Source organism: Ostrinia furnacalis, unplaced genomic scaffold (genome assembly GCF_004193835.3).
Source record: "Ostrinia furnacalis isolate ACB-3 unplaced genomic scaffold, ASM419383v2 OfSCF0606, whole genome shotgun sequence".
Lineage (NCBI taxonomy): Eukaryota > Metazoa > Arthropoda > Insecta > Lepidoptera > Crambidae > Ostrinia > Ostrinia furnacalis.
Genome location: NW_021130845.1, coordinates 805,410 through 833,324, shown reverse-complemented (window position 1 = coordinate 833,324; position 27,915 = coordinate 805,410). Strand labels below are relative to the sequence as shown.

The window sequence follows — 27,915 nt, the reverse complement described above, 5'->3', positions numbered from 1 at the left end:
GCTCCTCTTGTCCTAAATCTGACGATGTCGAAGCCTTTTCCGCAGGCCACTCACTGATTGGAGCTAATAAAAAGTCTGGGCCAAATATCCATCGTGACTCAATGCCGCATGTCCCCCTAGTCGCGTCGTCAGCCACGTTAAGTTCGCTTGGAACCCAACGCCACTCGGTACTATGGCTGTTTTCTAATATTTCGCCGACGCGATGGGCCACAAATGGCTTAAAATTACGTGCGTCGCTTCGCAGCCACCCCAATACAGTCATTGAGTCAGTCCAGAAAAAACGCCGACTTGGTTTGATTCGATGTGCATCTCCAATAGTCGTGGCCAGCCGAGAAGCTATCAAAGCTCCCTGCAATTCCAATCGGGGAATCGAAGCGGGCTTAAGCGGAGATACCCGTGCCTTGCTAGCCACAAGCGTGAGTTTCACTTCCCCGTTAGGAAGAACAAACCTCCAGTACGCAACGGCAACATGGGCCAATTCGCTGGCATCGCAAAAAACGTGTAACTCCAACTCACTGAAATCGCTTAAATTGTAACGAACGGTTCAAATACTCCACAAGCGTGCGTCTCCACGTGCGGACCGTGCACTACAAGCTGCCGCCGCCCCCGCGCGCGCCGCGCGTGTCCCGGCCGACTAGGAATAATGCTAATGATAATGCTGTGGAGAAATAAATGGCAAAAATATTTAAACGTTTTTATTTGTTATTCATTAAAAACCTCCCCCGAGGATTTTCTCGACTGGTTCTACGCTGCCCGCATCGACGATCTGGTGAAGGTCCCGGGAAGTAACTGTACTTCCCGGGACCTTCACCAGATCGTCGATACACCTAGTGGGGGTCTGGCCTATGTTTTTTGTTATAATTTTTACGAAAATAGCCACTTGATGATTCCCATTTCAACACCAATTAATTATCTTTGATTTTATTATAGTCCTATTGAAATATTTCAGCATTTTTTTATTGAAGCAGTTAGTTTTTTTTTCAACTAATAATTCTATTTTTATACAGACCGATGCTAAGTATAGTTAAACAAGAACTAAAGCGTTCCAACTATTCGATATGTAGCAATGTAAGACTAAAAATGAAGAATTTCTGCATTATTTTACTTTTCATATCCGCATTTCCAGGATAACAAATGATGAAATATTTGTGTAACTTTTATGTATCTTTAGTATGGCAACAAAATACCAAGGACCGAATTTGGAGTCTATGGTCGAAACAATGCAAACTTGACATAGACAGATATATAATAACATAAAAATTTAATCTACCTAATATTTTGTTTTCTCCTTAACTTTCCTGATCCTTTGAATTCAGAGAGCAGAAATCTGCTCTCTGTTTGAATTTTTTTTTCCCGTTCTCCATTTTTACTTTCCTATACGTTTCCCTAACTTTACCTTACCTCGTCGTGGCTGACGCACAAGCCGTGCATGCCATCAAAAAAAAAAAAAAAAAAAAAAAAAAAAATAGACAGATATACTCACCATGAAGCTAAAGATAAAAATGGAGGCCAGACTTAGAANGATAGAGACATGCAATTTTTGGTTTTACAAAAGTAATACGATAGAGAATAATACAAAGTAATAAAAAATACCTGTTATAAGGGCATTATTTGGAGAAATTTATCAAATAACCAAAAAAACACGAATTGAAAAGCAGATTTTTTTCAAAAAGTATAATTTTTTATTATTTGTTGGCATTTTCTGGGTATTTTATATATTTTTTTTAGTATCGCCTGTTATTTAGCATTATTACTGTTTTTATTTTATCAGGATATACCTCTTACTTTAAAAGTTGTTACGTTTTCTTTACGAGAAGTAATTGTAAGAAAAAAAATTCTTTAAAAAATAAAAAAAAATCTCAAAAATTTTTTGACCTTTTTTTGTCGATAAAAATAGGTCTAATTACACATATTTTCATTATGTACACTTTAACGTGACTCACACTATATTAAAGTAAGAACAAAAAAAAAACATCCGCATTTATTTTTATAAGTTTGTTATATCCTATGTATTTCCAGTATTCTTTTGGAAGACTTTGCAAAAACAACAGTTTATTTAAACGTTTGCCTTTCAGCCTATTTCTTTGTTGATTGACACAAACAAACTCGCCAACCGACACGCGTAACGCGACATTGACACAACAGTTTTTTTTTATTGTCACTAGAGACACTACTCACTGCACTCGTACGCAGTGTTGCCAACATTTTTAAAATACAAGTTGGGTTGTCTGTATAAGTAAAATTTTAGTGGTCAGACTTGAGTTTTATGAAATTTTAATTGGTTATCATCGATTCGATGTTTTAACACTGAAAACTTAAAAACATCGATACATCGAGTATTTCAATAGCTTTTCAAAACATCGGATCCATTCGATGTATCGCATTGTAAACATCGATGTTTTTGATACATCGATGTATATCGAATATCCCTACAAGTCTGTGATCATTCATTCATTTTACAACTGCGGTGGTAGTTTGCGTTTTCATTACGTTTATTTTCTTTTGTCTCAAGCACATTATTTAGATAACGTGTCTTTATTTATTAGTAAAAACGCTAGATTTCGATATTGTACTTTTAGGATAATAAGTGAATAACACGTGTTGTGCTGTGCTTGCGGATTCACGCATCACTCGTCACAATGGAAAACCTTGATCAAAGCAATAATAAAAACGTGTCGCTAAGTTTAATATCAGAGTATGGTGCTTCAGATTCTGATTCGGATGATACCGAAACCCAGTCGAATACTGGGAATGAGGATTCGGACGCGGCAGAGTTGAGTGAGATGGTGATGAAGAATAATATAATAAATGCCTGCGCTCACGGGCCGCTGTCGAGGCCCAGTGATCGGGAGGATGTGTCCACGAGGCATATGATAATAGACAGCTGTGAGAGTGGTGTGGTGGAGTACGAGGTGACGGAGTACAGGGATGTCGACAGCGACTCTGACTCGAGCGACAGTGATAGCGACGTTGACTCCGTGAAGGGTGTAGAAGAGCTCTCAAGTGGGTGAGTTTCTTCCGCATTTGCTTTAAAGTCCAACTTTGTTGACCCCTTCTTTGAAGTTGTGTCAGCCAGTTCAAGGACACTGCAGTGTACTTCTATAACCTTGTGACTGTTGGCCCCCAAACTACACCTTTTCGTGAATACTTTTTCTGCAGAAACTGAAAAAGTATAATTAACTTTTTCCTCCAACTAGGAACTAATGAAACTTGGAATTATGCAAGACCTTATTTTAAATGCACTTTTTATGTATGCATGGCTGAATCAAATAAAAGTAGAAAGTGAATGAAGAAACTTGGTATCTAATATTAATGATGTATTTGAAATCAATTAAATAACTATATCCACAAATACTCATGTCAATAAATCATTTATTACCACTTGTTTATTCAGTTTTTAAACTTCCTTTGAAGTGTGAATCATGTAACGTGTTGAAATGTGTTGAAATTACCACAAAATTATATTGGGTAATCATTAACATCTTTTTATCACATTGGGAAACATGATCATGTTTACTTTAATATCTCGATACAGACTTTACCTTAAAAGCAACCTAATTCTTTATACTTCTTATAAGTCATTTAGATGAAAGACAATAAAACCCTGTATCGTAATGACTGCTTTTATTTTAAGTAGACCATTGAGCATAAAAAAAGCTTGTAAATACATTGACGCTTATGTGAATAAGTATGTATTGTCTTGGAGATACAATACCTAAATTTTACAACAAATTGTTTCCAGTGACGAAGACAATGTAAGCCGAACAGAGAAGCCAGAAACTCCCAGAGTACAGGGGGAGCTGGAGTTGGACGACTTGCCGCCTATTGAGGATCTGGCCATCAGCCTGCCCGCTCACGAAACTACCAAAATTGGGACTATTGCTAGCATTGTTGACAGGCTAGGTATGCATCAAGTCTTGAAGAAAATTGATTTCTTAGGCTGAGTTGCACCACTTAACTTTGATCATAACTATAACGATAACCGGTGCTTTTTGTATGGAGTTTGACCGATTTTTGATGTTCGTCAAAGTCAAAGTAAGATGGTGCAACCCAGCCTTAAGAGCCTTAGTTTAGTATATTGAATACAGACCAATGAATAATTATTTTCTTGATTACTCAGTAGTTCTACTGGTATGTATTATCTGACCTTCTATTGAAAGCTAATTAATGCAATGTTAATTACGAATTAATGGCCTATTTATCTAGATTTCGAATTTTAGTGATACTCATCAACCTTATCAGATGATTAATTGATCATTCTTTACACTAATTTGTATAGGCATTGACATAGTATAGATCGTTTCATTCACGAAGACGCGCCCAACCTTTCTTCCGCTAATGTTTGAATGTTATCGGTACACGCAAAATTATCCATGAGTGCACACGCACACTACAATAATAACGCTCGGATTGCTCAAATCAAACTCGCCGCACTCCGCGCTTCCCTCGACCAAAAATTGGTGAGGCGCGTCTTCGTGGATGGAACAATCTATATTAATAAGTAGATGAAACGATCTATATTAATACATTTTTTCTATTTCTAGTGATAGTCCGTGCATTTCCTGACACGCCTGCAGTTGATTTGGACAGCGTTCTATTCCTGGATAGTGGAGCCAAGACACTAGGGAAAGTCTTCGATGTTTTTGGCCCTGTAAGTCTGAAACTGATTATAAATCTGCTGTCATAAGAATAAGTATCTAATAGCTAGAGTTCAGTAGACCAAATAGTCCACTTGATTTCACTTCACTAGATAATATTATACTCACAAATGTTTTTAAAAGTAACCACAAGATTGAAGGTAACCTTGAGATCTTTATTATCTTTGTTGTTTCCCTAATTCAGACTAAGATAATGCAATCAATCAGTACATGATACGGATTTTTAATTGCAATAATTACTGCAATAAATTATTAAGTTTTGTTTTAAACTACTTTTGCTATCTATTTTTTAGTTCTTACTATCAGACTTAGCTCAAGTCTGCTTCGTTAATTGTATAAACTTTACACATTCATTGGTGAGAGTGGAACTAGATTATTTTTAAATAAATTAATTCTGTTCCTTAAACTGTCATGTTGTTTTTGTCATCATTTCAGCCATAGGACGTCGACTGCTGAACATAGGTCTCCCCCAATGACTTCCACATCGCACTGTTGGTAGCGGCCTGCATCCAGCGCCTTCCTGCTACCCTTTATCAGGTCGTCGGTCCACCTGGTTGTTGGTTTAGCAGACTAAAATAGGACCACTCCCACTCTTCTCTATTATGAAGGCATTGCTTGTTCACACTCGCGCGATAACTGCACGGTTACCGCCTCAGTGCCTCCCCAATAAGAACCACCCAGAAAACGCCTGAACAAGCCTTTTATCTCCAAGGCAACACCTTCAGTTATTTATTGCTAGCCAGACGACTTGGGAGAGCCTCATCATCATCATCATTTCAGCCATAGGACGTCCACTGCTGAACATAGGCCTCCCCCAATACTTTCCATGTTGATCGATTGATAGCGGCCTGCGTCCAGCGCTTCCCTGCTACCTTTACGATGTCGATGGGAGAGCCTGATGGTCGCATATTAAGTAACTTAGTAGTCTCTTACAACATTCACAGGAAGAATGAGAGTGGAGAAATTAAAGTGGAGAGATTGAGAGATAATTTAAAAAGGCGCATCTAACATTTTTTCGCTTAAGACTTACATTCAAGGACAGCTAAGAATTACCTATGTAAAATTATTTGAAACTTTTTTATTTCCGTTTTGACTTGGTGTTAGATGCGCCCTTTTACCCGTGCTTTTACTATCGGGGGCAATACAAAGAAAGGAACAAATTATTTTTCTTTGTTTCAAATATAACCGTTGCATCTCCAGGTGACAGAGCCGCACTACTGCGTGCGTTTCAACTCGCGCTCGCACGCGGCTTCGCGCGGCGCGACTGTCGGCTCCGATGTATATTATGCACCACGCGCACCGCACACCAGCTACGTGTTCCTGTCTGAACTGCTCAAGTAAGTATCGTAGTTATGGTGCCCATCATCATCATCTCAGCCATAGGACGTCCACTGCTGAACATAGGCCTCCCCCAATGCTTTCCATGCTGCCCGGTTGGTAGCGCCCTTTATGATGTCGTCGGTCCACCTTGTGGGTGGACATCCCACGCTGCGTTTTCCGGTACGCGGCCTCCACTCCAGAACCTTGCTGCCCAAAGTACCGAAAATATAGGGCAATTGCACTGGTGCCATAACAAGACCCAGGTGTGTTAACTACTCGTGCGATTCACCTCTCATTATCGCGTGTCGCGTGCGCCGCACACCAGCTACGTGTTCCTGTTTGATCTGCTCAAGTGAATGTCGACCTTTATGGCATCTAGGATATAGATAGGGCGACTACTTCTGTGGCACACAAGAATCCAGACTGTGCTCTAACTAAATTCGTGCGCTTGGTGTTAAAATGCGTTGAATTTTGCATATCCGTGTTTAGGCGGTAGGTTATGTGGGGTCTCTCCCCTCTAGAATGGAGGGGTGTAACCACTAAAAGCTACCATTCTCCATCTCGCTAAGCATAAAGTGGTAGTTAACCTATGAAAAGAAAGTAAAAATCCACGTCTCGGTAAACATGTGTAAAACGTCCTGCTGAATGGACTTGCGTCTTCAAGAAGATAACCGACAGGGGTTGGTTGAAAATGCGTTTTTAGTGTTGAGTAAAGTGTAAAATCATCATTTTTATGACATGGTATCTAGTCGGTAGTAGTAGAATAAAAAAAAAATATGTTAAAGTCGAAATCTTGCTGATCAAGCGGCAAAATGCACCGAATGATTTCTAAAATCGTATTTTTTTCCAGAGTGAAAGGCTCCGACGCATCGTGGCTGCACGACGTGGAGCCGCCGCCCCACCAGATCGAATACTCCGACGACGAGGAGGAACGCAAAGCGAACCGAGCCAGAAAGGAGGCTAAGCAAGCGCACAGGGAGGACTCCGACACCGGGGAGACTTCGAGAAACCGCAAGCCGCCCGAGAGACGAAGCGGCAGGCCGTCTGAATCCAGCAGCAGATTCGGCAGCGGCCCCAGCAGAGGACGAAACCCCTTCGCGGCCAGACGGAGCAACCCTAACTCGGCTCCACGGTTCACGTGCGCGCGTCCTTGGCCCGAGACGCGCGAGCGCGCCGATTACAGGCCCGGGCCTTTTAGCGCGCCGCCTGTATTCACGGGCCCGCCGATGTTTCCGCCGCCTTTTAACCCGCACACGCCGCCGCCATTCCTCGGTCCGGCCCTGTACGTCGGGCGTCCCCCGCTGCCCCTCGGCTGGGCCCCCCAGTGGGGCACCGGGGCCCCGCCGCCCCCGCCCGGCACCTAAGCTGGGGTCTCAGTCGATAAGCCTATCTCGTAATAATTAGTCATTAGCTAGCCGTAATCTAACAATGCTAAAGTGTTGTCATCCAAAAATAAATTTATATTTATATGAAATAAATAGTTATTGTGGTAATTTCTTGGTTTCATTGGAAGTGAAAGACGAATAAAATTTTGTGATTTCTTTATTAAATATTTCATTGTTAGAAATTAACTAACGATCGAATTTCAAATGTTAAAATAATAAAAAAGTTCATAATAATAAAGATTACATCTAAAAAATACTGCTCTTGGACTATGCAGAACGAAACACTATTATTTCTGCTGCCCTTAAATTGACGAACCGTCAACGAAACTGGATAAAATAATAAAAATTTTGCACTCACATGATCACAACGTAAAATGAATAAACATTTCACAATACAGGAATTAAAATCGTTCGACAAAATTATTATAACTAAACTATCGCCAAACATGCGAAGACAACTGTCCGGCCGATGTCTCACATAAATAATATAGGATACAATGATGATTACTTAAATAATTTAGTTATTGACATAGAAACATACTTAGATCAAGGAAGTGATCAATAATGGAAGATTGTTTCTTGAACATGCGTTTTGATTACCAACGTGTAGCTGTAGGCGATTTCTTACACACGTATTAGGAGGACAAATAATTATGATTTGTGGAGCCTTATACTGTTTCTTACTTGCTCTTAATCTAAGTCGTTTCTATGTTTGTCACATCAGTTTAATAAAAGGGCCATTCATTCATGCATACAGACAATAAATTATTTGCCGCGTACTCAATCGATGTTGTCAACTCGCGCCGCCTCTTATTCCACCGCTGTGACAAAATTACATACAAATTAAATATAAATGCAACCACTCAGCGATCGACATCATTCGTCCAACAATCCGGAGCAAAACTTCGTACTGATAAACAACCAGACAAGTTCTCATACCAATAATAGCACACCTAATTTTGTTACAAACTACACTTACGCTATATTGCAATTTGATGATAAAGGATCTATACCTAAGTTACTGTCGTGTGTTTGATACATTACATAGATATTATCAAAAAATCTGGAAGCATTCGATTTATTGATTTAAGTGTGCTAGTACTGGCTCGAACAAACGCAAACTAACATAAACTTAACGACAACGCAGAGCCAATAATAGAACGACAAAAATAACTCGGCACGTACTCTAAAACTACGACGTGGGATATACATGGTCACTACATTAATATACGGAGTAACTGTTATATTGTATAGTCGTAAACTTAGCTTAGTATCATTATAAAAATACAGATTCCTATATTAAATAATTCTCAATAAGCTTAGCTTGCCGTGTGAGACTCATGACCCATCGGATGCCTCTGAAGGCCTCAAACAACGACACCCTTCAAGCGAAAACGTCTGTAGACAAAGCAACGTTCGCTTTCGAATCGTCAACAAATGTGACATAAGCGATCGACAAGTCACGTGATGTGCTTGTGCGCCATCTATTATCAGTGTGTTGAAAGATCACATTAAACATGCTATTATATTCTTCAATTTTTAATACAAAGAGAAATGATTGGACCAATAGGAATCTCCGAAAGGGAATTTTAGCTGATGAGGATAGAAAATGACATTACCAAAGACAATTTACTGCCTTGAATTAGAAACTGTAGAATTACGAGCGAAATTGCTTTGTCTATAGACTCAAAAACAATAGAAAACAAATCCGAGCAGTCTTCTATTAAAATACGACAAATATAAACGTAAATCAACCTTAAAACAATTCGAATCGATATCACTAATAGTGAAACACTAAAAATTACTAAAATTTGATCGAATTATATAAAAAATAAGTCTTAATTCTAAACGATCGAAGGAGAAATTAATTTACGTCATCGCTACGCTATGTATTATGTAAAGGGTTATATTTGTATCGATTACAAGTTAGGAACTATTCTACTGTACAGATATAAAGAAATGAAACAGTAGCGTAAATCATGTAATACTTCAAAAAAGATTACAGTATAGCAAAGGAGACATTCGCGTAATAGCACGCACAACTTAACAAGACATTGATTTAAAATGATTAAAATAAACGTAAGGAACTAAATGGCTTCATACAAATGAATAAAGTTGCCGATTCTGGCTGTTTCACAGCCTCTCCGAATGGCAAAGTAGCTGTCAGACCTTGGGGTTTATATTATATATTGCGTTATTCATAATATTATAATATGTATATAATATAACACTACGATACGTTAATCATTGCTTACAGGCAAAATGATTTAGAGAAATATAATATGTTAGTACACATAATGACATAATTATGTTCTGCTAAAAATAAGTAGCTTACGTCGTATCACTTGTTCGTGTGGTGTTGCCGAGTTTATAATATTTAGAATATTAAGTTTTATCTAAGACACTACATGCTACGATCTAGTATTCACAGAGATTGATAAAGTAAGAACATGGAAAGGCGAAATAGCGTGTGCTCACACTACACATCAATGTACTAACTATAAAAATAATTTGAACTTAACGTAATAGACAGCCAATCAGATGCTTGTTACATCGACACGATACACCATACAAAAATATCACTACATGAATACAAGGCAGAAACTCTTAGCATAATAATAATCAGATCCAATACATCGACCGAGAGTCTGCGGATAGGACAATATTTTTGGACAGTGTATCTGAATGAAATAGAAGAAATCAGTCTGTATGTTACACAATTAATACCAGTGGGCATACAGCTCGAAAGATTGACCGCTGTGTACCAATGCACATGCATGATTTTCTCATGCAACTCGTAACAGAGTTGCGTGCATTCACTAGTAGACATACAGACCGCGAAGAAGACTCGTTATAGTGCATACATGATTATTTATTATTGATTAATATACTTGCGTACCTAAATATGTATGTTTGATCGTTACATCAACGTCGTAAATATGCTGCCTCTATGTAGATATTCGCAAAATATTACACTTCTATTTTTATATGACTATGGCTCACAATGTTCTACGTGAAAATCGCCAGTGAGCTGTTGGCTAAAGTGCGCTGACCGCACAAGTCGTGGATTGCCTTCGGACCGTGTCACCTTGTCTGAAGACTCGCATACACCATAATAGTTAAAGGTCAGACGGGTTGACAAGGTTTAGGTCAGTTAAACGACCGTGCGGCGGCCACTGTATGTATTAATATTTGTCACAACACCAGCATATAGGTTTTAATGTTAAATGCATATAATTTAATGAAATCTTGTGATGAATCCGTCCTATGTCCTTTTCGGTCTACGCGTAAGTGTTGAGATCATTTGGCAGGTCGACCATACTAGATACTCCCAAGGAAAACGTCTTGGAATTAAAACTGTATCCCAGTACAAATTCACACATAGAACATTGCTTAAATTGTGACATTTCATTTGTTCATACAAATCGTTACCACTGAGTATCACTGTTAAACATGTAAAGCTTATGGCATTATGTTACATAAGTTTCCCATTAAAATAAATTATTTTACCACCAATCTAAATGCATATTTCGACAGTCACTTGAAATACTTCAAACGTTAAAGCGATGTAAAATTACGATCATTGTAGTAGCATTTCAACCTCGCGACTCGTCGATTCGGAAGACATTCTAACACCAAGAAAGTATAGCAACACATACAAGGCCATTGTAGATATCCACCCGATTAAAAGGCATACACCAACCTTCAAATCCAGCATGAATCTATACTCTCATCACATTGTGACAGCTTATGCACAGCTTATGAATGCTACCACAATAATACTTGTTAAAATACGCGCGGCGAATGTTCGCGCCGGCGCCGAATGTCTACCCCGCGGGCCCGAGCGTGTCAGCACCACAATGTGCTTTTTATGCGGAAATACATAAGATTAGAAAAGAACTACAGGCTGTGGTGATATATTGGCATACTTTGATAGTAAGGTAAAAGTAGATCAATCCTTCAAGGACCAGCGATCAATAGAAATCAATTGTTACCGCGGTCTCATGCGACCACGAGTACGATTTCCTTGCTAGTAAACATTTTCACGCCGTTAAAAAGCAGTCAAATTTGAATAACCATCAAAGTTCCACAAAATACCTGAAGTCTTCACAGCCTGTACCGCCCGGGCGAAGTGCTGGTAGCACCATAAAGTTAAAATTCCTTTAGAATAGAGCAACAACCACGAGTGTCAAAAGAAACCGATTTTAGGATGTCATTTGTGTGTCAGTGGTCAGGATTATTTCACTGTTTTGTACAATAACCAATCACTGAACCAGTCACGTTTCTAAAGCACTATTTCTCATAAAGATCCACGATGTCACTCAGGTAAATCTCAGAGTTAAAATTTTTAGCGTGCCAATAAGTGCTAAGGAACCGTCAAATAGTTGCAAAAAACAGTTCTGCGGGGTTACGTTGAAAAACGTAATCCGAAGCTTCGAATGTTGCTATCCCTCTTACACAAAGCGAGTTGAGCGTGAGCGACGGTGACAGATAGATCCGAAACTACGTAAACAGCGTTTCAGAGTAGCCCTCCTGTTACGCCGCATCTCGCAACTCTTTTTTTTTTTTTGAAACCTTCCTGGCCTGGAAATTTGTAACATTGGCCGAATACTTGTAAATTGTCAATATTCTTTTTATCTCAGTGTTGCTAGTGACATCTCGCCAGTCCTTGCTCTCTCACCAGGTTTAACTTTACGGGTAGCACACGGGGTAGACGATGACCCAGTCGTATTATGTGTTCTCGACGGGGCGGATGGTGCAGTCCCCAACAGTGGTTATAGGCGTAATGGTTACCGCGCTTGGGGCTTGCGGGGCGGGTGCCTCTTGGACTTGTTCGGACTTGTCTTCTTTCTCCTCGGTGGAGGGAGGCAGCTTCACGATCTGGCAGTCGCCGACGGTCATGATTTGGGTCTCCATGGCAACTGGGGGTACGTTCTCTTCTGGCTCAACCTGCGGGATATAAATAAAAAAATAAATAAATATCCTTGGACATTTTACACTGCGCTTCTAGTCCCAAACTAAGCAAAGCTTGTACTATGGGTACTAGACAACGGATATAAATACTTTTTCTTTTGTAAATACATACATATTATATAGCCTGACCAAGAACATAAAAACCCTCGCCATGTTGCGGAAAACTAATGGTACTAATTTATTTTAATGGCAACAGTAACTGAAAGCTTCATTGTCATGTCACCTTGCATGTCAGTCTATTGCTGTCAAAGTGTAAACAAGCTTTATTTTAAATGTGCGCAATTGATTTTGTGAATTAAATTGCTAAAATCTTTTCATATTCGTGAAAGAAAAGTGGTTCACAATGTGTTAAAGTATTTGTCGAAGAGAAATACTAAGGGTTCGGACAATATTTTCATTGAATAATTTTTCCGACAAGGGTGTCAAATTGACTGACATGTTTATAGTACAGTCCACTATGAAAATTAGCTGTGGTTTGTTTCAACTACCTATTTTAGTTTTTTGTCACTTTCTAAGTGTTGAATTTTATGGAATTGGGAAAGAAGTACCGAGTTTGAAGCGTTCATGAGCAGACATTGCAGTTGAATATTCAAGTTCTGAATTTGATTATTGATGAATAATAAAATAAATCCTACTAGCTCGATTGATGTTTTCATTTAATTTATTTAAACCAGGTTACCTATAATAATATTTTTTCGTTAATTCATGAAAATATCAAATTAGCCCGTAATCCTGAATCCTGATACATAAAGTTAGCCTATTAATTTAACACACAGGTACGACTGTACTCAGTGTTGCACTATCAAATGCAATTGACGCGCCTCTATGCCAGGGTTTTTATGTTCCTGGTCAGGCTATACATAGAAAACACCCAGTCCAATACAAACAAATATGTTCATGCACACAAATGTTTGTACTGTGCGGGAATTGAACCCGCAACCTCTGGAATAGTAGTCGGTTTCGAACCACTACACCAAACGGCCGACTAAAATGTGGAACACGATCGTTAATAAATTGGACACCATTAAATAAATTAGAAGACATAAATTCTAAAATCAATAATTGTTAGTCAATTGAGTTGGCGATAAAATGCCGTCGCAACTTGTCTTACAAAATTATAGGAGAATCGGATTTGGACACCGTTTACAGTTTACACAATATTTTCTAGCGCTGCTTCTTCTCAGCACTGGCCCATTTATTGTCCTGAAGCAGTGGTAGGGTTAATGCTGGGACGTGTAAAAGAGCCTACTTGCATAAATAAATAATTTTTATGAGTTTTACATCCACTGTTTTGTATCAAACATGGGGATGAAGGCTTTGGTCAACAATACCACAAATACGACTGTTTTTCTGCGTTCAATAGTACAGTCAATCAGTTTTGTTTGTGAGACGTTATCTAGTGTGAATGGAGAATTACAGAATCAACTCGATACAAACTTTACATCATCATGTCTTTGTCTCCACTACAGAAATACTACTCTCATTTACCAGACGCAAATGTAAGACTACATTGTCATTGACGCGAATTTGACTTGGAAGGAACATGTATCTAGTGTCTGCCAAAAAATTAATAGATTTGCGTTTGCCTTATACCGCCTTGCAAAAATTAGTGATCAAAAGACAGCACTTGCTGCGTATCACGGCTACGTCTGCTCAAATTTAAGATATGGTCTTGTTCTGTGGGGAAACTCGGTCGATATCCAGCGTGCCTTTTTAATTCAAAAAAAGTGTCTGAGAGCTATTTGTGGTGCTGGGCCAATGGATTCATGTCGACCAATATTTAAAAAACTTAATTTGCTGACATTACCATCAATGTATATTTTTGAANTCACACTTCAACTGGCATTGGATTCAACATCGGATTCTGACACTTTTACAGTTATGATACCATGAATATCAGTTTATGGTCCTAATTATTTTTATTTTATTTACGACCTTCGACCAGTTGGACACTTTAGATAGCTTCTTGTAATAGTGTCAATATCTTTTTAGCTTTTAACGCGAATCTAGTCTTCAAAGCAGTTTAATCGATTTATTTTATTTTCAAAATCGATATTTTATTGTCTATGATGGCCGCAGGAACATCACTATACATGGACTCCCAGCAATAAAGTACGGTAATGCCTCGTACAGATTTTATCGGCAAAAATTATGGAACTAGATAGGTTTTAGACCATGCCACGCACCAAAACGTCCGGAAGTTGTAATAGTATTATAGAATAAACGTTAAAAGACTTATTTATTTAATTTTTCAATGCTTAAGTGTCCATTAGAACGAAAGGGTGCTTAATGTATTAAAAAAAATAGAAAATAATTATGATGGGTTAATGTTTTTTGGCGGTTTTTTAGGCGGTTTCTGACAATGTCCTTTAGAGCATTCACAATATTTCGCCAATGTATAACAAGCCTTATGGCCTTACTATTTCGTTACTACCGTTTCGTTACGTACATTTTTTTTGAGAAATACTCACATATTGTCTATTTAGATAATTAGTCATAAGTTTAAATTAATGTTAATTAAGGGTGAAGGTGTTGGTATATATTGTAACGCGGGTATTCTATAAACCAGTCTGGCAATAAACGTCGAACAGTATGCACGCCTTTTATTTGTCAACCCAGACTAAGTATAAGAAACTACCTACTTAATATGTGTTTCTGTTGATCGCCGGATCATAAAACCGGAAAGCATATCATAATTTGGCCAATCAACTGTCTGCAACTGGAAATCGAACCAAGAATCTCGGCTCAGAGAGAAACCAACCACTGAGCGGTTGCGTTTAATCTTATTGCTTTTAAACAAGTAAGTAGGTAGTTATTTTATTCAAAACAAGTACCTATTAATATGCAAAAGTATTTAAGTACATGGCACAGCAAGAAGGAAAAAGTAATAATAAACAATGTTTTGCTTGAAGACCGCGGAATAGGGTCATTCTACCAGTTGACCATCTGCATAACTGTCCGATCGAGTATATTTTTATCCCACTTGTACATAAATGTTTATTTATATTATTCCTCTCATTTTCGCATAATGTTTTTAATTTTTTTTTGTATACGGTCTAGTTTAACTACACAAATATCGTATAGTTTTGTAGAGTTGTGCCATTTCTAGGAATAAAGCTCATGGCAGACTTATCAACTTGGAAAGGGTCAACAATAAAATAAATAATATAAAACCACCGTATTGCTTTTCGATGAAGTTTCATACAAAGAATACTGACCGCCTCGAGTTGATACGGTTACGATTCGCTACTTTATGTCTATACCTAAAACTGTACAATAAACTTCCGGACGCAATGAAGGACTTACCCACTAAGCAATTTAAATACCAGCTTTATAAATTGTTAAGCGACAAATGTTTTTATAGCATAAATGAATTTATTAATTGCAAATTTTAAAGAAATTGACACTGTTTTTCTATTATATATATATTTTTTTAATCGAAATGTATTTTGTTTATTATTATTGAATGTATAATATCATCATTGTTAATTAATTAATTATTTTAGTTGAATTTTTATAGTCTTAGAGACTTATTTATAATTGTGTGCTTTCTGTTTCACTGTATGTTGCATGCCAATTGTCGTTGGTTAGATGTGTGAAACGAACATTCATTGTTTATCACTACTTTGTACCACATTTACCGCAATAAAGAAATTCTATTCTATTCCCTTTCCGGGTTGATTCGTCCTTAAATCTCCTCACAAACCGACTGCTGCTAAATACTGTAGCACCTAATACAGTAGTAATAGATGCGATTTTGCAATAAACATCCACGCATAGCTACAGATGCCGCGAATACCTTAGATTCAGTGTTGAAATTAGTAATTGAAAAGCATTCACACACTACTCTCGTTAGTCGCTCAAAAAATAACCTTAAGCCATGGATGACCTCCNTCTATTCTATTCTATTCATACTCAAGAAGTACCTAAATACTCAAGAAGGTCGCGGAAAGTACCTGGGGGAGTAGTGTAAGTTTACGTCAAACGCATTCGAAGTAGATTGCGTAAAAAAGTGACATTTGTATGACGGATTGTACTGCGCCCCTAGTGGAAAGAGTAAAATCTTTATATATTTTTTTGATGTAAACTCACACTCAGCCCAGAGGTGGAATTTTGTAAAACAATCGTTATCATTTGACAGTTCATAACGTACGATTATTCTGTCAAACGCTTTGTTTATCTCACTTTATCGTACGTTATGAACTGTCAAATGATTACGATTGCTTTACACAATTGCACCTCTGGTCTTTGTTCAGCAGTGGACGTCATTTGGCTGAAACGACGAACTCAAGGGGCAAGATTCTTAACAAAAATAAACCAACCTTAGTGCTGTCATCATCTTCGGAGGAGGAATCGGATACATCGATAGTGCGGTCATGCGAGGTCTCGGAGGTCATGGTCTGGTCGGGGTCAACGTTCCGGTCGGGGTCAACACTGGTGACCCCGTAGTTGTACGACAGCGGGTTGTAAATCATCTCGGTCAGGTAAGAGAAATCTCCGAAGGGCAGGTTGGTCGCGTTGTAATTCTCGTTTGGACGTCCATCTGGAAATTTTTAAGGTCAATTTGAGGATGGGGTAAAACTACCCCGGTAAAGCCTGGTCCGTGAGCACGTAGAATTTTGTCCAATGACCCCAAGCTACCCATCCTTATCGCTCGCGTGTAATTATATTGCTGTCGCGACTATGCGACGGGCGCACGCAGTGAGTGTGCGAGCGCGACAGCAACATAATTACGCGCGAGCGATAAGGATGGGTAGCTTGGGGTCATTGGACAAAATTCTACGTGCTCACGGACCAGGCTTTAGAAGTTGTCATCTGTTTGTGCTGGAATTAGTCCCAAATACAACGTAAACGCTTTTAGTCCAATTAGTCTCACTGGAACGGATTTAACGACGCTATAAAACTAAAAGATGTGATTAATACAAAATGCACTCAAAATTTTAATTATTTATAATGAGTCCATTATTTTTAATATTAACGGATTTTTGGAGAAGTGTTTCAATTACTCATTGATTTGATTGAGGTAGCAGACCACTTCTAATGGCTTATTCAAGTAATTTCAAAGACAGATGACAACTTAAATTAATATAACCATTTATATACTTTTCCCGAGTTACATTTGAGTACTAAATTAGTTAATTTACAAGTTTTCTTATTGTCAGGCTTGATTTAGTAATTACTTAATGCTTTGAGTATTTGTTAGTTTAATATTGGCAGATATATTTAGAGCAAAGCCAGCGTGAGAGCGATAGATAGCAAGAGTGTTATTATTTGGATCTTTTCAAATGCACATATGAAACAATTTATTTGTACAAATTCTGTTGAAAACCCACTGCCAAAATTTTCATGATAAATAAGAAGAGGTAAGAAGAGTAGCATGGACAAAGGGAAGGCGTTTTTATTCTATCCTTTTCAGGTTTACTTGTCACATAATATGCTTCGTTCGCACGTATGAGCTACTTAAAGGCACACATTAGTCTGTATTTTAAACACATGTCATGTCAATTGTGCCTTAATTTTACATTTTCCTTGCGATCCTGAATGTAGTCATGAAATTATGATGTTGAGTTGATAGAGACAAATTGATTTTATATTTCCTGTGTATCAAGCCAGTGTCGTATAATTTAAACAATACTAGCATTAACGACACTCGGGTGTTAAGCTAGATAACCTTGGTGCACACGATTTGTAAGGCTACACGTCATTACAAATAATGAAAGACCCGCTTTAGATTTTGAGTTACGGATTTGAGAAAGCGACAGAGAGTAAGCATAATACATAACTATGTAGAAAGCATATCCATAGGGCGACACAAAAGAAATGGCTAGCGGTAACTTCTGTACCGTCGGAAACATTAAAGACAACCAAGTTAGACTCGGTTTCCACCAAAGCGGAGTGGAACAGAGAAATGTTTTAAAGACAACCAAGTTAGACTCGGTTTCCACCAAAGCGGAGTGGAACAGAGAAATGTTTTAAAGACAACCAAGTTAGACCCGGTTTCCACCAAAGCGGAGTGGAACAGAGAAATGTTTTGAATAACCAATCAGATTTCATTGATATATTCACAAACATTGCTAGGAGGTCTCACAGTGCGCGTGGACGCACAGAGTGACACGAACCAATCAAAGCTCTATTCAACGCTGTGCAAGTATCGTTTGTGAATACGGGCGTCAAAACTTTTCTCCGCTCCGACTTGGTGGAAACTGGACCTTATTAGGTGGAAACTAGGCCTTAGTAGGAGGAAACCGGGCCTTATTAGGTGACAACTGGGCCTTATTAGGTGCAAAATTCATCCGCGAGCCAAATCCAAAGTGCATTTTAGCTACAGTAACAAAGTTTTAATACCGATTAGTACGTCTATCCCCCGTTTTCGATTATTCAATTTTAGTTCATGCAATGTCCAATGGGTATACTAACAACACTTGGCCAGGTCGACGAGCCCGTACTGCATCGGTATTTGCATGTCCACACCTGAACAACAGACTTGCCTGTTAGAGGGGCAATCACCAAGGGAGTCTAGATATATTCTGTATTTTCTGCGTGATTCTATAGACGTTTTTAAACTTTCGCGTTCCATTTCAATTAAAATAGTAAGACACGGGTCTTAACGCGACGTTTATTAATGAGTTACATTATGTACTCACGGCTTGACGTTTCGGCTGCAGCACTGCGACACAGTCTGCGTTAAGACCCGTGTCTTACTATTTTGATTCTATAGACGGTTTAGGAATTCTAAAAAATGTAAGCAATGCTGTCTAAAGAACTGTCAGAAAAAATAAACATTTTCCGATGAGACGAGTTAATGCTCATGAAATCTTTAGTCCTACACAAAGTGCCAAATACGGCACATAAAGCTTCTAAGGCATTTTTCAATATAAATTATCACTATTACGGGATTTGGCAACAAAACACTTTTATAAATCTAAACAGATATTTGGCAATCATTGCCAAAAAGCTAGAAACATTAATAGTAATTTTCGGATTTATCCAGTTTATTCTGTAACCTAATATTGATACTGTTTGATAGAGCTCGTGAAGTACTTTCAGAATCAGTAACCTGTTTTTAGATATCTTGTATAGGTAGTTTAAAAATAATCGAGTGAAATCACTTATCGTTGCCACCTTGTATAAGTATACGATTCTTAGGCCAACATTGCTTACAATCTATTTAAATACAAGCAAAAAAAGTGCAAAAAATATAGAACAAATCTAGCGAGGCGACGAAGCCAAGGCAAAATAAAAAATGCGTAAAACACACAATGAAAAGAAAAAAATGTACAACAACATGAGTGTATAAGCATATAGCAGAGTACTTCTTTGAATTCTGAATCACTAACATAATTTTACGAATGACTCACACTGTGATCATAAATTTGGCATCTAATTCATTGAATGCATTGTAACAACGCTCATGGTCTAATTTATATGTGATAAATTGAAGTGTAAAACGCATGGACATTATGCTAGTCATTTGAACAAAATGTAGTTCCGCAGAGCTACGTAAAACAAAATAAGGTAGGTTGTAACTTCTAAGATTCTTTCAGCCTCGCCAAACAGACGGTGTAAATTGTATTTAGTTTCAACGTGGCGTAGTAATGAGAGAGTAATGATTTCTTGTTAAAATCACACCGTATGATTTTTTAGGTCTGGGATGCTTAGTAAATGATATCGTAACGTAAACATACGGTGGGCGGCCGCGCTTCGTTTGAGCATAAACTACGTCATGTAAGCTGCTGGCTTTTGTTTTTACTGCTGGCTCAGTATTGTAGTGCAGCGATAGCAGTGACGTCATCGAAGCACTCACTAGGGCGCGGCATTAGATAGTTCTGGGGCGGGCGGCCACGCTTCGTTTAAATATGAACTGTGTGAAATATGTACGCTGTTGGCTTTTGATTTTACACTGTTGGCTCGCTATTGTAGTGCAGCGCAGTGATGTCATCTAGGCTCTCACTAGGAAGCGTCATGAAGTAGTTTTGTGCTTCATCATAGACTACGCAATATTATTATGTTACGCTTTATTGCTGGCACATTACAGCGGCCGCAATCACGTCGTTAAGGCACTCACCAGGGCGCGGCATAAGGTAGTTCTTGGGCGGGCGGCCGCGCTTCGCTTGAACATGAGCTGTATGAACTACACTGATGCTACTGCGCTTCTTTTGAGCATGAACTGTCATACTACAGATTAGCTTGTGTTTTTAGGCTGGTTCAGTAACGTCGCTTACCAGTGCGCGGCATAAGGTAATTCTTGGGCGGGCGACCGCGCTTCGCTTGAGTATTAATTACTATATGAACCAAGTTGTCTGTGCTACTGACTCGGTGTTACATTACAGTGACCGCAGTCACGTCATCGAAGCCAGGCGGGCGGCCGCGCTTCTTTGCTGAGCTACATTATAAGTGTTTTTGTTTTTATGCTAGCTCGGTGATGTCACGCGGTTTCTTTTATTGCTAGCTCATTACAGTTAGGTCATGGAGACACTCACCAGGGTGCGGCATAAGGTAGTTCTTGGGCGGGCGGCCGCGCTTCGCTTAAATACGAACTAAAACTATTTGTGCTGGCTTTTATTTTACTACTGGCTGGGTAGTTCGGAACTACCATAGTATAATAAATAATGAGTATTGTATTACAGTGCAGAGGGCGCAGCTGCGCAGTGACGTCATTTAGGCACTCACCAGGGCGCGGCATAAGGTACGAGTAATTCTTGGGCGGGCGGCCGCGTTTCGCTTGAGTATAGATAACTATATGAACTAAGTTGTCTGTACTACTGACTCGGTGTTACACTCACCAGGGCGCGGCATAAGGTAGTTCTTGGGCGGGCGGCCGCGCTTCGCTTGAGTATAGATAACTATATGAACTAAGTTGTCTGTACTACTGACTCGGTGTTACACTCACCAGGGCGCGGCATAAGGTAGTTCTTGGGCGGGCGGCCGCGCTTCGCTTGAGTATAGATAACTATATGAACTAAGTTGTCTGTACTACTGACTCGGTGTTACACTCACCAGGGCGCGGCATAAGGTAGTTCTTGGGCGGGCGGCCGCGCTTCGCTTGAGTATAGATAACTATATGAACTAAGTTGTCTGTACTACTGACTCGGTGTTACACTCACCAGGGCGCGGCATAAGGTAGTTCTTGGGCGGGCGGCCGCGCTTCGCTTGAGTATAGATAACTATATGAACTAAGTTGTCTGTACTACTGACTCGGTGTTACACTCACCAGGGCGCGGCATAAGGTAGTTCTTGGGCGGGCGGCCGCGCTTCGCTTGAGTATAGATAACTATATGAACTAAGTTGTCTGTACTACTGACTCGGTGTTACACTCACCAGGGCGCGGCATAAGGTAGTTCTTGGGCGGGCGGCCGCGCTTCGCTTGAGTATAGATAACTATATGAACTAAGTTGTCTGTACTACTGACTCGGTGTTACACTCACCAGGGCGCGGCATAAGGTAGTTCTTGGGCGGGCGGCCGCGCTTCGCTTGAGTATAGATAACTATATGAACTAAGTTGTCTGTACTACTGACTCGGTGTTACACTCACCAGGGCGCGGCATAAGGTAGTTCTTGGGCGGGCGGCCGCGCTTCGCTTGAGTATAGATAACTATATGAACTAAGTTGTCTGTACTACTGACTCGGTGTTACACTCACCAGGGCGCGGCATAAGGTAGTTCTTGGGCGGGCGGCCGCGCTTCGCTTGAGTATAGATAACTATATGAACTAAGTTGTCTGTACTACTGACTCGGTGTTACACTCACCAGGGCGCGGCATAAGGTAGTTCTTGGGCGGGCGGCCGCGCTTCGCTTGAACATGAGCTGTATGAACTCAATGACGCTACGGCGCTTCTTTTGAGCATGAGCTACTATAAAAACTGTCTAATACGCTGGGTCGTTACAGTGACGTCATTAAGGCACTCACCAGGGCGCGGCATAAGGTAGTTCTTGGGCGGGCGGCCGCGCTTGCGCTTAAGCATGAGCTGCTGGCCGGACGGCGTCATGTGCGCGACGGGCTGCGGCGCCTGCTGCGGGCTCGGACCCATCACCGTGCCGCTGGTCAGCACGCAGCCCTCCATGTCTGGAAGTAGTTGGGGGTAATTGAGAAATGGAACCTTAAATTCGTGTGGGTTGGGACCACTTTTATTTGTAAACTAGCTGTGCCCGCGACTTCTTACGCGTGAAAACCCGTTTGCGCAACATTTTTTAGTTTTTCTCTGCACTTATTACTCGTAGCGTGATGGTATAATAGCCTATAGCCTTCCTCAATAAATGGGCTATCTAACACTGAAAGAAAATTTCAAATCGGACCGGTAGTTTCTGAGATTAGGGCGTTCAAGTAAACAAACAAACTCTTCAGCTTTATAATATTAGTATAAAAGTATAGATAAGACAGCCCTCCATGTCTGGAAAGGTTAGGAGATTTTATAAAGGAACTTGAAATTGTTGAGGGTTGGGACCAATTTTGTCTGTAATTGGAACTTTTAAGAACAGTCTCACTTTTAATTTTATTAGAATTATGAACCACCACTGCCTACACTACACGCAGCAGCATTTATCTTGGTGGCCCAGTGAATCCGTTAGATTAACTCCCCCTCCAAAGCATGTAATCATTATTCTTTCCTCGCAATCATAATCCAATCGCGCAATAGTGAAGTAGTTACAACTTACAAGTCTTTCCGAACATGAATTTAGAACTTGAGATGTCGATTAAGATGCTGGAATACCTAATCATGTTAAAATTATTTAATTAAAGTCAATCCCTGCATCATTTACGCCCGTATTTACAATCGTGACTATGAGGTCCCACAGTGCGCGTGGACGCACGGGGCAACACGAACCAATCACAGAGCTCTATTTAACGCTGTGCGATCGATTTGCTGCTTCACTTAAGCAAGCATCGTTTGTGAATACGAGCGTTATTCTACAAAAGAAACAAAGAACATAGACAAATGTATGTCGTTGTATACGAACTCTACACTCACCGAGCGAAGTCTTGGGCGGGCGGCCGCGCTTCTTCTTAATCTTGGGCGTCAGCGGCAGCGGCGTCTTGCGCGGCCGGCCGCGTCCGCGCCGGGGCGGGTCCACCTGGGATAATAAACATAAATGTTGGATACTCCCCAGCACTATACAAATTACAATCGAAACTCAGTTTTGTCGCGACTTGTTAGTACATTCAATAAACAATTTGCACACATCGACCTTCTTGCAAGTACTAAATTGACAGTTAAAAGGTCGGCCGTTTGGTGTAGTGGTTCGAAGCGGACTACTATTCCGGAGGTAGCGGGTTCGATTCCCGCACAGTACAAACATTTGTGTGCATGAACATATTTGTTTGTATTGGACTGGGTGTTTTCTATGTATAATATGTATGTATTTAAAAAAAAAAGTATTTAAGTATGTTTATATCCGTTGTCTAGTACCCATAGTACAAGCTTTGCTTAGAGCGCAGTGTAAAATGTCCAAGGATATTTATAAAAAAAAAAAAAGTTAAAAGGGACGTCATTAAGGCACTTTGATTTCTTTAGTAAGATAGTCAAGTCTAATTATTAATTAACACTCTTGGAGTGCTTTATTCTGACTATTATTGACGCAATGAATTGCTTCTTTGTGAGTTTTTGTTATTTTTAATTATAATTTTTTTTAACACCCTTTATTCATATTTTTTCCCAACAACAATGTACTTTTATAAAAGGGGAGACCTTTCATTGGCTATACAATCAGTCTAAATCTTATAACTAACATTTTCAATGTATCGCTGTTGGTTTCTATAAAATAAATAAAATTATGGGCTTGTTGTCTTACGGGACTATTCCCACCTCTCGTTCCCACCACTGCAACTCCTGTGTAGCCAGGATCTACAGCTTGATTGCCATAAAAACCCAACCAATGAAGGTCAAGTTTGTCCCGGGGGAAAGTTGAAACTGTCATTGGACCCGCAACGAAATTAATCAAAAGAACATAGGAGGAGTTCGAAATTAAGGTTCGACTTCCCTCCATTGCAAAGCTTAAAACCTTGTTGTCTTGTTGAGGTCACATTTGACCTCAATGAAGGAAAAAGGATGTAATGGGTGTACGTTTGACATCATTGGAGGAAAATATGACGATATGCCGAGTGTAAGAGAGATACAAAATTGCCAAAAACCTTAACTAAAATGATTCGTGAATTTTTCGGCGTGGTTTCACGCACAGGAGGTAGAAAAAACTACACGTATGCACAGCGGTGCTACACGTAAATTTGGTGGGGAACATCACACGCGGAGGCAGCGTGACGTCACACGGGCTACATATACGCCGTTGGCATGTCAGCTGTTTGGTGTAGTGGTTCAGAACGGACTACTATGCCGAGAGGTCCCGGGTTCGATTCCCGGCCGGGCAGAAATTGAAATGATGAATTTTAATTTCTGTGACGGGTCTGGATGTGAATATGTATAATATTTATGTATTTAAAAAAAAAGTATATAAGTAGTATATCCGTTAAGCTAGCACCCATAACACAAGCATGTCAAGCATTAAGTTGCTTACTTTGGGGCTAGCTGGCGCTGTGTGAAATTGTCCAAATTGTCCAAAAAGATTTATTTATACGCGGCGTGTGACGTCACACGGACTACACTACACTCATCATCCATCCATGCGGAGTTGAGCAGCAGGCTGTTGGCGCGCGGCGGCGGGTGACGTCACGCGGCGGGTGACGTCACGCGACACTCACCAGCTCGCCCGGCAGCTCGCGCGCCGGCTCCAGCGAGGAGTTGAGCAGCAGGCTGTTGGCTCGCGGCGGCAGCATGACGTCACCGCTGGGCGTGAACACCAGGTGTCCGGACTCGCGGTGGGTGGTCCGGACCATCCCGGACATCACTTCCGAGCTGTTCTCGCGCTTCGCGGTCGACTCGTTGGTCATGTCGACGGTGGGGTCCTCCTGAAGACGGAAAATATAATTTTATTTCACACACAACATTTTATCGGGGCTAGACTATCCTTCTACTTTCTCGCACTGTAGGCGGGGGAAGAACATCGGTAAGACTTGGAGCGAGATCAAACGCGAAGCTCAAGATCGAACGCGAAGGAGGACTGTTGTGAACACCTTTGTCCCATCTAGGGGACATAGGACATCAAGTCAAGTCTGCAGCCTTATCTATGGACCATTTAACAATCATAAATAAATACCACCATAAGTCTCGCAAATCTGCTGCTTAAAAAGCTTAAGGGGTTCTAAAAATGTGCTTACTGCTGGATTTCCTAAGGGCTCCGTGGAAAAAAAAGATTAAGAAACGCTGGCCTAATCACTAGGCCATTAGGCCCTAGTGTGCCATAAATGTGTATTTAAAGGGTTATAGCACGTTATAGTGTACTCACGCGCTCGCAGATCTTAGTGTGAACACGCAGCTTGTCGGAGCGCGCGAAGGAACGGCCGCAGCCGCCGCAAGTAAACGGCCGTTCGCCCGTGTGAGTCAGCTTGTGCCGCGACAGGTGCGACGAGCGTTGGAACCTGTATACGGGGAGATAAGTACCATTATTGCATAGCACACAAAAATAACATATAGGCTAAGAACTCATGGCGCGATTTTCACCCGCGCCCGCGACGGTTGCGGGCCCGCAGCTTCTGTAGAATGCAGATACTTATGTAAAAACTAATGCACAAACTCACGACGCGGTTTTCGCCCGCAGCGGGCGCGGTTATAATCGGGTCCCGCTCGGTGTGAGTTCTTAGAATAACCGCGCAAATCCCGTGAGTTTTGAAATAAAACCGCAATTCCACAACCGCCGCGGGCGCGTGTGAAAATCGCGCCGTGAGTTCTTAGCCATAAGGTCTCTCAAACTAGCGTTTTTTCGAACGCAGTTGTGGTATCGTCTTGCCAGGCGCCCGCAGAACGTCGACGCACCAACTCTCTGTAAACTAAAGCGCTTTATCGCGACGATTCTACGCGAACGCTGGCAAGACGACGACGCTTGAAGGACACTTGAAAGACGCTAGAGTGGGGGGTCCCTAAAAGATTTATCGCACTGAAAAAAATTTTTGGTTACAGCTTACACAAAAAACTACACTGGTGAACTAAGTGTTAACTTATAAACAAACCAAGTCTAGCTCACTACAGATTTATTTGTTTGATTTACACAACCTTTTGTTCCTCATAACCAAAGTTTTCGGTGGTCACTTTTGTTGTGTAAGCAGTAACCAAACATTTTTTTCAGTGCGTTGTCAATGTAAAGAAGCAAAGGCAGCCCTTGTACGAGGAAGGAAGAGTACGTCGGCTAAGAGTTGAGCTAACGTAACTTCACCCAAGAGCGTGCATAGACTTCACAATCTAACTAGGAGTTAGTGTGGTGAGTTTCTTCTGCCATTTCTTAGCACCAGCATAATGGAGTCCGATGTGGCGATAAGTCAAGCTATGTTTCAAAATCAAAGCTTGTAACTATGGGTATCAGACAACAAATGACTGGATAAGTTCCCGCGCTAGAGAAGCAGTAATTTTTGTTATGTCAGCGATACTTCAGAGCCTCTTAACAAGTGGGCCTCAGAATGAACATGGACAATACAAAAATCATGTCTAATGTCCGTGTTGCACCCACTCCTCTGAAGGTTGGAGACTACACTCGAAGTTGTTGACAATTATGTATACCTGGGACAAACAGTAGGTAGGTCCAACTTCGAGAAAGAGGTCAATCGTCGAATCCAACTCGGATGGGCAGCGTTCGGGAAGCTTCGCCATATACTCACGTCCGAAATACCGCAGTGTCTAAAGTCGAAAGTAACCAATGCGTGTTGCCAGTGATGGTATACGGATCTGAGACGTGGTCGCTTACTATGGGCCTCATAAGAAGGCTCAAGGTCACCCAAAGGGCGATGGAGCGGGCTATGCTCGGAGTTTCCTTGCGTGATCGAATCAGAAATGAGGAGATCCGCAGGAGAACCAAAGTAACCGACATAGCTCACAGAATTGCTAAAATCAAGTGGCAGTGGGCGGGGCACATAGCTCGTAGAGACGATGGCCGTTGGGGCAGGAAAGTTCTCGAGTGGCGACCACGGGCTGGAAGACGTAGCGTGGGCAGGCCTCCTACTAGGTGGACCGACGATCTGGTAAAGGTCGCGGGAAGAGCCTGGATGCGGGCAGCGCAGGACCGTTCATTGTGGAAAACCTTGGGGGAGGCCTTTGTCCAGCAGTGGACGTCATTTGGCTGAAACGACGACTTCAGAATCAGATTTGCTCCAAACGTGTTTGGGACAGTTCTATCAGGATCCTTCTCAGTTACGCGCTATGCACAAGCATAAAGAATGCATTATACAAATAAAGAATGTGACCTCATGTAATGTCTGACCTCAGATCGCAAACGTCGCAGACATGGGGCCGGCCCTCCTGCGAGTCGTTGGCGGCGGAGTCCGATACCGACCCGCTGGAGTCGGTTTCCTCGTCGTCGTCCATCATGTGCTTGTTCTTCTCTGTAAGTCAACAAATAATCATAAATAAGCTAAATGGTCAATATAGTGATATACGAGTAGATCGTTTTATCCACGAAGACGCGCCCCACCATTCTTCCGCTAATGTCTGAGTGTTACCGGTACACGCTAAATTATCCACGCACACTACAATAATGAGGCTC

The 27,915-nt window shown here is 40.7% G+C and overlaps 2 protein-coding genes across 4 annotated transcripts in view; one reads left to right on the top strand and one right to left on the bottom strand.

Annotated features, from left to right (window-relative positions):
* The first annotated feature begins 2,445 nt into the window (after positions 1 to 2,445).
* Positions 2,446 to 7,471, top strand: LOC114366262 (H/ACA ribonucleoprotein complex non-core subunit NAF1). Its single transcript, XM_028323090.1, has 5 exons — positions 2,446 to 3,007; positions 3,743 to 3,903; positions 4,545 to 4,651; positions 5,859 to 5,995; positions 6,829 to 7,471. Exons 1-5 carry the CDS (start codon positions 2,640 to 2,642, stop codon positions 7,340 to 7,342), a joined length of 1,287 nt encoding a protein of 428 aa, XP_028178891.1. The 5' UTR covers positions 2,446 to 2,639; the 3' UTR covers positions 7,343 to 7,471.
* Positions 7,472 to 7,504: 33 nt separating this feature from the next.
* Positions 7,505 to 27,915, bottom strand: part of LOC114366282 (longitudinals lacking protein, isoforms H/M/V) — a 48,999-nt gene continuing 28,588 nt past the window's right edge. For 2 of the 3 annotated variants that reach the window (XM_028323113.1, XM_028323111.1), the window contains exons 7-14: positions 27,634 to 27,754; positions 25,672 to 25,804; positions 25,028 to 25,234; positions 23,304 to 23,406; positions 22,244 to 22,399; positions 18,755 to 18,808; positions 16,660 to 16,880; positions 7,505 to 12,313 (exon numbers count right to left, since the gene is read on the bottom strand). In XM_028323113.1, the coding sequence (XP_028178914.1) occupies positions 12,095 to 12,313; positions 16,660 to 16,880; positions 18,755 to 18,808; positions 22,244 to 22,399; positions 23,304 to 23,406; positions 25,028 to 25,234; positions 25,672 to 25,804; positions 27,634 to 27,754 (1,214 nt within the window). In that variant the 3' untranslated portion in view covers positions 7,505 to 12,094. The remainder of the gene's footprint in view (positions 12,314 to 16,659; positions 16,881 to 18,754; positions 18,809 to 22,243; positions 22,400 to 23,303; positions 23,407 to 25,027; positions 25,235 to 25,671; positions 25,805 to 27,633; positions 27,755 to 27,915) is intronic. The other variant, XM_028323112.1, reaches the window with a different exon arrangement.

What these genes read in the sequence shown, in the direction of transcription:
- LOC114366262 (XM_028323090.1), top strand. Translation starts at nt 2,640, where the DNA reads ATGGAAAACCTTGATCAAAGCAATAATAAAAACGTGTCGCTAAGTTTA. An exon ending in GTAGAAGAGCTCTCAAGTGG is followed by an intron (nt 3,008 to 3,742) that starts GTGAGTTTCTTC and finishes AATTGTTTCCAG; the next exon opens with TGACGAAGACAATGTAAGCC. An exon ending in TTCCTGTCTGAACTGCTCAA is followed by an intron (nt 5,996 to 6,828) that starts GTAAGTATCGTA and finishes ATTTTTTTCCAG; the next exon opens with AGTGAAAGGCTCCGACGCAT.